This window comes from Tachypleus tridentatus, chromosome 10, assembly GCF_004210375.1.
Source record: "Tachypleus tridentatus isolate NWPU-2018 chromosome 10, ASM421037v1, whole genome shotgun sequence".
NCBI lineage: Eukaryota > Metazoa > Arthropoda > Merostomata > Xiphosura > Limulidae > Tachypleus > Tachypleus tridentatus.
In genome coordinates, this window is record NC_134834.1 from 80,808,098 (window position 1) to 80,820,789 (window position 12,692).

Consider the following 12,692-nt stretch of genomic DNA (forward strand, 5'->3'; position numbering starts at 1 on the left):
TTCAGAAAGTATTCACAAGATGGCGCCCTTGCTTACACGTAATTACAACCCACCTGCGAGTAGTACATTGAAAGCGTTACACGAGTTTGATGATTACATGACGTTGAGTACACGTTACAGTCAATTTGAAACAGGCGATATGCGATTTCAACTCAGTATAGCCAATGAGACATGCATTAATTTGGTACTTTGGTATCTTGTTCATATATGGATCAGTGGATTGAATCTCGCTCTTGGAAATGGAGACAAGACATTTTTTTCTGACGAAGCAACTCCAGACTCCGTGGATTATAGCTTTTCAAAATTTGAGCCACTGTCTGCTGTGAGTACAAATAATGTAAATATTATAATAATTGTGATACATGACAGAACAGGATTAACTAAGTTATCAGACCAGAAACGTCTTGTTCAGAAATGTTCTTATTGTGAACTGCGCAACGAACATATCATTTCTAACAGTTTCGTTTGCATGGAAAATGTTACACAGAGCACATATCCAGTATAAATTAGTATTAATTTATAAAAAAAGAATAACATTACTTTACAATTCAGTATTCTAAATGATTAGACATGAAAACGAAATTCAGATTAGTGACGGAACTGAGATTATTGTAATTTCCAAAACAATTACATGTGTAAGACGTGTTGTGTTACTAATACTAAAGGTTCGGCGTTGTATCTTTATATATATATATATATATTTCACGCATTAACGTAGTGTTTCATTCAACGACCACTGTCCACTGATGTCTGACATGACTAAGATTTATAACACCAGTTTAAAGATTTTCACAGCCATCTATTCTGTTGAACATTTAGTTTTGCGTATGTGTTTCTGTAAGTTTTGTCATCTGTCCAAGTGCAAAACGTGCCAAACCGACCAACAACGTGTATATAGCATGTATATATGTGGAATCACATTACTTGGCCGTTGTTTCTATATGTAGGTATTTCAAAGCCAAAATGATAAAACTAAGTTTTGTAAATCAGTTATTATCATGTGTTTTGATATTTTCTTATAAAAAAGTAAAAATAAAAAGAGATAAATTTTAAAAAACTTAATTTCTCGTGATACTAATTTTTTAAAAATCAGTTTTGGCTGAACACGGAATTTTAAACAATTTCTTCACGATATAAGTTATTATTTTTAACTTCACTTGAAAATTTGGATACAGATTCACAAGAATCAAATACATATATACGTTTTAATCTCCAGTTTCTTCTGTACTGTAAACAAGAAAAATAAATGTGTCAATAAATTACAGAATTATTAAACTGAAATAGAAGGAAATATGTTTTATTTAAATATTATGTAACTTTGAATGGTGATTCGTACACCATACAAAGCTCCGTTTGTTTGTTGAATTTCGCGCAAAGCTATTCAAGGGCTAATAATGAAGATGAATACAGTTGACAAAACACAAAACATCACATTTACAGTCCCCCAGTGGCTCAGCGGTATGTCTGCGGACTTACAACGCTAAAAACCGGATTTTGTACCCCTGGTGAGCAGAGCACAGGTAGCCCATTGTGTAGCTTTGTGCTTAATTCAAAACAACAACAAGAACAATCATATTTACAATGTTCGAATGTTCCAGAATACACTTATTCCATCTACAGCGATATCTCAAACAATGCTAACAATTTCTCTATGATTGCTATAGGATCTTCAGATCTTGAACTATACATTAAATAAAGTTTCCTTATAGCCAAAGACTGCTTGTTCTCAATGGTTTACAAACCTCTTTGGGATTAAAATGATTTAAGTTTACACGCTTGAAACCCGACTATTCTGTAATACTTCATTATTTGTTTTATTCTTCCATTTACCACTTAATAACTAAGTTAGTGATTATTGATACTATAAGTTTAATTGGTAAAATATCCCTGTAACACTATTTTCAGGTTTCGCTGAAGATGGAGTGAGTGTATTCCGACACGTTTGAACATCTAAATAAAATAGTTTGTCAACTGTATTCATTTTCATTATTAAACTTAGTTGTTGTTTTCTCCATCATGAATCCAATGTCAGTGTTTAATGGCTGGCTAATTGAGCTAGTTGTCCCTACTTTAGAAATGATAAACTAGAGAGAAGGCAGTTTTATCAACATCACTTCCCGTCAACTCTTGGGTTACTTTTTTACCAATGAAAAATGGAATTGACTGTCACAGTATAACTCCCCCATGGCTGAACGGGAGAGCAAGTCCGATGATGAAATTCGTACACGACACCCTCCGCTTTGGAGTCGAGTGCCTTAACCACCAGGCTACACGAAGGTCTGTAATGCTGATGTGAGTTAAAATACCTTAACCTTCTCGAAAATTGGGGGCAGGTAAGCATGTTCTAAATCTTGGTACCATTGCTGTTACTAAAACTTGATATCATCTTTGGTGGTACATTTTGAATTTAGACAACATACCTTTGGACTTAATGTCTGGGATAAAATTTCTTCACGTTGCTGAATGTCATATTTTTACTTTTCTGTTCGATACAGCAAAAACACCGTAGACGTGGTGTGAGGTCTAGTGCCAACTTCATAAACGTTATGTCTGGTCTAGCAGCAACTACATAGACATATTGTAAAATGTAGCACAATGTCCACAGACATGGTCTGAAATCTAACACAAATTTCGTAGACGTGTTGTATGTTGAATGTTTCTACGTAAAACTGTTGTAAGGTGTGGATGTATGATATGATATACTACCAACTCGTACACATAATAAGAAGATAGAATATTCCTACATAGGCGTGCTCTGTGATCTTCTTTGACATACTGCGAAACTGTATGGTACTTCTACAGACGTTTTGAAGATTTGAACCCGACATGGCTAGCTGGTTAAGGCACTTGACTATAATCCGAGGGTCGTAGGTTCGAATCCTTGTCACATCAAATATGATCGCCCTTTCAGCTGTGGGGCCCTTATAACGTAATGGTCCATCCCACTATTCGTTGGTAAAAGAGTAGCCCAAGAATTAGCAGTAGGTGGTGATGACTAGCTACCTTCTCTCTAGTTTTACACTGCTAAATTAGGGATGGCTAGCGCAGATAGCCCTCGTGTAGCTTTGCGCGAAGTTCAAAGCCAAACCAAACAAATTCGTAAGATTTCGTTATTCTTTGCTCTCAGAATCACACCCTATCGTAAGTTTGTATCGCTGTAGTTCTATTTTCACACTGGTCGTATTTCCGCTATTCTAACTAAGCTCTACAGTTATATCGGTGTTGACTACCACGTATACGTGTTGTATCTTTATTCTTTGTCACTGTTGTTGTGTTTCTTCATATCTGCTGTCAGATGTATCACAACTAAGCGCAGAACTCTTCTCCCTCTATAAGAAATCTCCGTCTCTTGTAAAGGTTTTCTATATATAGTTTTAAGTCCAGTTTACTAGAAAGAAGTTATATAATCTATGTAAAATGTATCGTTATAAACAGTTTTTTCTGGTTATCATCCCTTGTAGGTAGATTTATATTTGATATGTCTTCGTAGACAGTTTTCTTCGGTTTTACCTACGTGTGTGTGTTTTCATTTAGCAAAGCCACATTGGGCTATCTGCTGAGCCCACTTGGAGAATCGAACCCCTGATTTTAGCGTTATAAATCCAAAAACATACAACTGTACTAGCGGGGGGCACCTACGTGAGTGGATGGTTTTGTTTAATGTACTCTATTAGGCATTTTGTGTAGTTAGTATAAGCTGTAAGTAATTTTATATTCACTTTGTGCTCTGTTAATAATTTTATGTTTTGTAACATGCATCCGTTCGTAGTTTTCTACCTAGCGCTCTCTGTACAATAGGTAGTTTTATGTTTAGCCTCCTGTACCTATATTATAAAAAAATGGTTTTTTGTTTTTATGTTCACTGTTCCCTGCATGTTGACTTACAATAAAATATCTTCTACATTCGTTGCTTCGTGAAATAATACTATGTTTTATTCAATACTTAAGAGTCAATTTTCTTTCTTTTCAACTTGTCAACGTTACAGTTACTTATCATTTCATAAGTATCTGCTTCAGCTACTTTCTATCACGTGCACGTCATTGTTATTGCTAAATTAGCTCACACATAGCAAAATCCATTTCTTTTTTCACCTCTTGACCACAACCAAGTATTATTTTTTACCTTAAACTATGGGTTTTATTTATGAAAACAAAACTCAAGTACGTTTTATGGTAAAAATGCAACCAGTCAGACTAAAAAAAAAAGTAAATGTTTGATAGGAACCGTTTTTTCCCACTATTTTATTACCTTTATTTTCTTCTGCTACTTGTTTAAAGCTTTCAGGTTTCGTCCAGATATTTGCAACCGTATTATATCACGCCTTTTTTTCACCATTAACAAGTTTTTACTTTTTTTATTACAAGGTTTGATTTTGTTCAGCGATACCCGTAGTTGTCTCTATTATCTCACGATCCTCGTGGAAAAATACCCGTACTTTGAGTCTGATATCTTCTCTGGCTCCTATTATGCTTGTTTCGTCAAGGTCAAGCATTGTAATTGACACTTAAGGAAGCACTTCGTTACGCTGTGATTACAAAGTCGATTCGTTAATATAAGACTTAAACTGCGAATTTAGGAAATATTGTGTTTTTTTTTAGTGTGTCATAAAATACGAAACGGAAAGTTGAGTATCCAAACAAAACCCAAGAGAGGTCTCATCATAATTGCACCTTCCTCACTTAAATAGTTAAATTGAACGAACACCTGCTTATGACACAGTTGTTTTAAAAGTTCCTGTTCGTATATTAACATGTAACTAAATACAATTGTGCGCTTGTTCTATCGCGGACAAGAGAGTTTTAAATTGTTTAAGTTTTGGTTATTAAGCTCTTATTAGTCTGTATAAATGATGACTATTACGTATGGACAAAAATTACGCAATTAAATTATAGACCAAACACTGAGATATGCTTTAAAACTCACACGCATAAAATGTTTTGTGTAACAGATTCATTGATAGTTCTATAATTAAGATTAACTCCATAAATACTGAAATATTGCTGAAACCTACATATGTATAGTTTATACCGTAAACATTTGCAGCTAATGTTCAATTGAAGCTTATTCGGAGGTGATTTCATGAGTTATATTTTGATATTTAAATGAAGAAGTTTTCATGTCCGTTTGTTCATGTTTTGTTTTATCTCAACAAAATAAAATATAAATGGTTCGACTTCATCACATAACTTGCTTCCTATGAAGATGTCTTTAAAACTTTATAGTTAAGTAGGATTGTTTCTACGCTACGAACCACGGCATGGCCAGGTGGTTAAGGCATTAGAGTGTAATTTGAGGGTCTCGGGTTCGAATCCCCGTCGCACCAAACATGCTCGCCCTTTCAACCGTGGGGACGTTATACTCTGTGGTCAATCCCAATATTCGTTTGTAAAAGAGTGTCAGTGGGTGATGATAATTAGCTGCCTTCCCTCTAGTCCTACACTACTAAATTAGGGGCAGCTAGCGCAGATAGCCTTGGTGTAGCTTTGCGCGAAATTAAAAAAAAAACAAAACATAAGCTACGAGGAAACCGTCAAAGTGTCTGAGTGGACAGTAAACTCTAGATAGATTTATAATTTTAAGATATTCAAAAGTGATTAAATTTTCATTAAATGTGTGTGTGTTTATTTTGTAACAAAGCCACATTGGGCTACCTGCTGAGTCCACTAAGGGGAGTCGAACCCCTACTTTCAGTATTGTTAATCCGTAGACTTACCGCTGTACAAACGAGATACGTTTCGTTAAGTACTCATCTTTGTAGTACTTCGCCTCACTATCTTTCTTCTATTAAAATTTCTATAACTTTACAGTACATCTTTACACAATACCCAAAGTGCACTGCGAATAAATAAATAAAAATGAATCCAATAAAGACGTTTAAAATGAGAATGTGGGTCTCCACTTGGAGTGAAAAAATAACCGGTGCTGAGGTCCAGTAAGCGCTGAAAAAATTTCATTCCTGTTTCAAAATATCTTGCACAATTATTTAATTTAAAAATCACTGTGGTTATCTTGTATATTTGGTCTACATATTTAGAAGAAGTAGTTATAAAACAACCTTTACTGAGTTCCGGCGAGAAATGGCAGAATTTTAGCTCTGTCTCAAACTTTCTAACAAATTTACTGAAAATTGTGATTAGAAGTTAGTTTTGGGTGTACCGGAGACTGAATCCCTCAATGGTTCGGTGGTAAAACTGAAGACTTATAACGCTAAAAATCGGGCTTCGATACCCGTGGTGGGTCCATCACAGTTAACCCCATGTGTGTTTTGTGGAAAAGAACAAAAAACCGTGCAACTGAATGTTCACAAGTAGTTGTTATAAAACATAGATTGTTATGTTATACATATTTTAACGTTCCTGTTAAAATAACTGTTTTAACCAAAAACTAGTCATTCAAACAGTAGGAAGAGAAAACTAATGTTCTCTTACTACAAAGTGTCCGTGAATGAAATAAAAATCTACATAACATAAACCAGAAAATAGTACTTGGACACCCATTTGAGTGAACGGTTTATCTAATACTTAAAGGTATGATTAATGACTTATACCAGTTATGTAAAATAGAATGAATAAGTGCTATTTTTCAACTTATAGTTTCTGGAGTCTCAAGTGCTTTTGTTTCTTTTTGAAGTGGAGCCAAACCGACTGCAACCACTTAAATGGCAATGGAAGGACTAATTTTATAAATCGCTGTTGACGTAAAAGCATTTTATTTGTTGTTAAATGTTAGTGTGTGGTGTTTTTTTATGTGTTCTTCTGAGTAAAAAAAAAATCTGTTTTCCTTCAAAGTTACTTTTAACTAAAAATAACCTCTTAGTGTTTGAAACAATTAAGTCGATTAGAATTTTGAAAATGTTGCCAAGCTTGATGGATGATGTAAACACTGTGTAAGATAAGTATATATTTACGACACAGACTAGATAGAAGTGTCTACAGGAGTAGATCACTGCTGGTTGGCACAATATCAACAGTCAGCTAACCTCGCAAACACAGTTGTCAACTATTCGTTACTAATCTGTACTCGTTAATGCTAGAAGGATTTTGTAAACTTATGCAAAGTAGTAGCGATATGAACGCCTATTGTATTTTTCTTTGTTTGTTATAAAGCAAAGACACGTTGGGCTATTTATTATGTCCGATGCGAGTGATCGACTCCAGGATTTTAAGAGTTGTAAATCCGTACACTTACGACTGTTCAATCAGGGAACTGACGTTCACTCAACGTTGATTTTAACTACATATGTTTAACTTTCTTGGAAAAGATTTTATAGGTTATGTGTTCTCTCATACAAACTAATTTGTAATATTGTGTAAAAAATTTCTTCTGATAGGAAATTGTTTTTTGTTTTGACCTGAAAAAGGATAGCCAAAGAAACACTGTGGTAAACTAAACATGTCACAGAACCTGCAAACAAAAAGTTATTTCTTTTAGTCTGAAAATTCAAGACAAATTAAATTTGAAACTAGATTATAGTTGAGCATTGAGAGCTTTGTAGCTTCTACACCTTATAGAGCTAAAACTGATTAAAGAATAATAGTTGAACTTATTTTTCCCTCTAAGATTGGCTTAAATTTTGTCTTGCGTTACATTATGCGTTAAAATTGGCTTTAAATATTAACGTTTACGACATAATGCCCTAAAGCTGGCTTTAAGTATTAACTTGTACAACGTAACGTTTTAAAATTGCCTTTAAGTATTAACTTGTATGTGCAACGTAACGTTCTAAAACTGGCTTTAAATATTAACTTGTACAACGTAACGTTCTGACATTGGTTTTAAATAATAACTTGTACAACGTAACGTTCTGACATTGGTTTTAAATAATAACTTGTACAACGTAACGTTCTAAAACTGGCTTTAAATATTAACTTGTACAACGTAACGTTCTGACATTGGTTTTAAATAATAACTTGTACAATGTAACGTTCTGACATTGGTTTTAAATAATAACTTGTACAATGTAACGTTCTAAAACCGGCTTTAAGTATTAACTTGTATGTGCAGCGTAACGTTCTAAAACTGGCTTTAAGTAATAACTTGTACAACGTAACGTTCTGACATTGGTTTTAAATAATAACTTGTACAACGTAACGTTCTGACATTGGTTTTAAATAATAACTTGTACAACGTAACGTTCTGACATTGGTTTTAAATAATAACTTGTACAATGTAACGTTCTGACATTGGTTTTAAATATTAACTTGCACAACAACACGTCTTAAAATTAGCTTTATATTTTAATTTGCATCACACCTAATAATTGGTTTTAAGCTGCAACTTTCACTTCAGTGGGTTATAAAACTGTTTTAAAAATGTAATTTTAAAATTGTAACGTGGTGTGTCTCTGCCCTAAAACTATTCATTTCGAACTCCTAACACGCAGTAACTTACGCTCAAAAATATGGTGTGTAATATCGCAAACCCCAAGAACGTTTTCATATTTTTAAAAAAAACTTAGCTTCACCTTGCGGCCGAAGACGTCATATCAGTTACTTGTGAAAGAAATAAAAATATGAAAGACAGTAAACCCACAGTTTGTAAGAAACGCGTGTAATGGCTAATTGTAGTGACGAAAGTATAAAAAACTCCGCCTAGAAATACACGTATGATTAATTTTAAAACTACATTATCGTGTGTCAGGAACATGGTGGTACAATGTTATACTTGGCTGACGTCCAGGTGAAGGAAGTTCATAAAGCAATCGAATTGCTATCAGCATTGCCACGAGACAATATTAAATACCTTACATAAAATTAGCACAAGGATAATGACGAATGTTTATATTATTTTGGGTTATTCCAGCACGAAGAAAACAGCACAACGTGCAAACTAAAGGTTATCTACATCTGCAACCCATAATTTTGAACCCATAGACGGAAGAGATGGATAGTAAGCGACTATCACCTCCAAGTCTTCCATAATTCTAACGGAATAATGGAAGATTTTACAGTCACTCTTATGAAAATGTAGAACTCGTTTGTTTTGTTGTTTGTTTGTTGTTGTTTTTATTTTTGTTTTTGTTTTTTTTTGGGGGGGATACGGAACGAGAACCAAGAACCCTCAAATTCACTTTCTGCTACACTAGCCACCAAAAGGTTTGATAACATAACCTTACAATATTTCCAATAGTCTTTTATTGTGTTATTTGCCACAATAAAAACGAATATATTTCTCTTTATTATAAGAAACACACACACTATTTATCTTGTGCAAGAAAAAACAATACAAATAGCAAGCCGTTCTTATAGAAAATGCCCTACTGATATCCATACTATATTTAACTACTCGCAATTAATAACTGCATCATGCACGCAATTGAAACGAGCTAGTTTCAAACCCCGATATAGTGGATTTGAGCGAAAAAATAACATCTGATTATTTAACCCCCCTATAATTATTTCCACAAAACTTCTCACGGTCTTATAAGTAGCTCTGCTACAGCTTTACCATTCTTGGTTTGGAATTAGTCATCTTCACGCTGTTTTAGTCACTTTAGAGGTAAGAAACTAGGTTATTATCCTTGGACAGAAGTATATCAAACGTGAGTAAACTTACAAGATATGTTGTTATTATTTCAGAATAAATGTGATTCATTCATCTAAGGTCGTTTCTCAAAGTAGCGTGTTGATTGTACTTTCTGTTTCTCCAATTTATCTCTTAGAAACCCCCGTAAAGGAAGTTAATGTTTAAATTTTTTGTCTCGTTTGTTTATTTTTGAATTTTGCGCAAAGCTACTCGAGAGCTATCTGCGCTAGCCGTCCCTAATTTAGCAGTGTAAGATGAGAGGAAAGGCAGCTAGTCATCACCAACCACAGCCAACTCTTGGGATACTCTTCTACCAAAGAATAGTGGGATTGACCATCACATTATACACTCCCACGGCTAAAAAAGCGAGCATGTTTGGCGCGACGGGGATGCGAACCCATGACCCTCATTTTTTTGTCTACTAACATTTCATTGTCCTACAACCTTCTGTATACATACATCTTAATTTCTTAATAATTTTACTATTCTGAAATCCTCTGATATATACATTCTTATCCTTTAGTTATTTCTATATTTGTAAATTGCATTGTATTAATATATGATTAACCAGTTCAGTGATGTAGACGAAATAACTCGTACAAGCCGATCGGTAACACAGTGCCACGGACGAGTTAATTCGTTCTCAATACTGTGTTCTCAATGTGTTTTTAAAGACCTGCATTTGACCTACTTACAAATTGTTTCACTTTCGATCCAAAATGGCTTCACAAAAAAAGTTACAAAATGAAGAAGCATTAGAGTTGTATTTTGAACTTGGTTCGAAGTTGCTGTAGCAGCTGAAATACTTGGCAGTCAACAAGTTAAACTGAATTTCTCTGAGTTTATCCATTCTTATTCTTTAATTCTATAATTCTCACCACATTGAATCCTTCGCTATATATGAATTTTACTGAATTAATATATTACTGGACTGAATTCTTCTGGATATATACATACATTCTTATTTATTACTTTTTGTTCCATTGAAATTTCTTTATTAGCAATTTTTAGTTTGTTAACCCTTGTCTGAGAGTCATTCAAAATAAGAACCGTAAACACAGTAAACACGTACTGTTTTTTACGCCCTAACTGAAAAGTGAATGCATTGTATCTCCACAGACCTTGACTCATTTATTGTGTATTTCTATGCAACCTATTTTAATGATTGCACGTTTAACCAACTCACAATGTTTCCATTTCATAAACCATATATAATTGCGAACAGGGGACTTTAAGTCGTCACTATAAAACTAACAGTGCTCTTAAACGCTCAGACATACAGTAAGAATTTTTTTATCACGGTCAAGAAATTTTTAATAAGCACATAAATCTCTTTATGTCATTGTACTAAGTTTGATACTATTTTCTGACTATAGCTCTTGAACTCTAACACATATTTTAAATGTCATAAATATACAGGTGAAATGTATCTGTTTTATGAAAATAAGTATAATGATTTATCCTCATGTCTTGTCTGAGACTCATTCAAAATAAAAACCGTGAACACAGTATTTGATAACGATAGACCTGACCTCTAATGAGGAGTACATGAAGTATTAGCGATAACACAAATATTCGGGTTTCCATCAGCTGATATCTGAGTTTTAATTAGTTTGCTATAACGCGTAAATTTGCGCAATGGGTTGGTTATCTATGTTGTGCACACCTTAGGTACTGACCCTCGAATTTTAGTATCGTACGTTTCCAAGGTTACCGCTTAGTCATTTGAGGAGGAGGGCGGCTCAGAATTAGGAAAAAAAAAACAAGACAAATGCTGAATTGGACGTTTGGTAAAGAGTTCTGCTAAAGCAATTAATATGTTCTATAAAATGTAATTATAAACAAAAATATCATTAATCCAGCTGCCTATATAAATTCATGCTCCGAATAATATTAAAAATTAGCTACAAGTAAAAGAACGTTTATGTTTTAATGTTTGAAATTAAGCACAAAGGTACACAATGGGACTATTTATACTTGCCCACCACGGGTATCGAAACCCGATATTTAGCGTTATAAGTCCGTAGATATACCGTTGTGCCAGTGGGGAGGGATAGCGGGCGAATGATACTTTAAATGATGTTTATTTTCAAATACCAACCTAACTTCTCACAGTAATCCTTTAGAGAGTCGTAGAATAATTTTGAATTTTGTGGCAAACACTAGTTTAAACAGTTAAGATAATAGAAAGTTAATATAAAACTGAATTCTGGTTCCTAACATCACATATAGCTCTTATCATGACGCAAAACCAGTAGCCAATCAGTAGTCGAATCACAAGGTATACTCTAGTTAGTCAATAAGATTAGTAATAAAATAATAAGTATTAATGTTCCTATGGCCTAATAACCATGACAATTATGAATATCCCATAGAGTATTTGAACATTGTCATTAGAATGTAAATTATTTCAATTAATCATGTAAGTTTCTTTTATCTATGAGTATATACTTCATGATGTTGCTCCTAACATTCGTAGAATGGGGCTAATGACCTCTTGAGAATAATGACACAGCACATTAAACTGTAACATTGGTCTTTTGTTTCTGTAATCTAGCTTTTATACTTGGACGTGCGGAAACAGGAAGTAAAAGCAATAAATAATGCATAGTTCAGGCGTGCACTTTTTCCATCAATAGACTGTAGAGCTTTTTAAAAACAACAATTTACAAATCTAACAATGAATTTCAAAGATGCAAATTTCTTCTACCTTTCTCTTTAAAAATTTCTCTCGTAGTTTCGGTTTGTTTAACAATAGAAAAGCAAGTCTAATAAAAAACAAACTTTTTCCAACATTATTTTTACCTATTTCTAGGCCCGGCATGGCCAAGCGTGTTAAGGTGCCACTCGACTCGTAATCTGAAGGTTGCGGGTTCGCATCCCCATCGACCCAAACATGCTTGCTCTTTCAGCCGTGGGGGCGTTATAGTGTTACGGTCAATCCCACTATTCGTTGTTAAAAGAGTAGCCCAAGAGTTGGCGGTGGGTGGTGATGACTAGCTGCCTTCCCTCTAGTCTTACACTGCTAAATTAGGGACGGCTAGCACAGATAGCCCTTGAGTAGCTTTGTGCGAAATTCAAAAACAAACAAAACAAACGTACTTCTAATCAACATGTACACGTCAGATACAATGACATTCTGATGTGCTTGTTTGTTGAATTTCCT

General features: G+C 34.2%; 1 protein-coding gene across 1 annotated transcript in view; it reads left to right on the plus strand.

Annotated features, from left to right (window-relative positions):
• Positions 1-12,692, plus strand: part of LOC143229696 (WAP four-disulfide core domain protein 1-like) — a 58,323-nt gene continuing 45,631 nt past the window's right edge. The window contains exon 1 of the mRNA XM_076462405.1: positions 1-322. Coding sequence (XP_076318520.1) covers positions 20-322 — 303 coding nt within the window. The 5' untranslated portion in view covers positions 1-19. The remainder of the gene's footprint in view (positions 323-12,692) is intronic.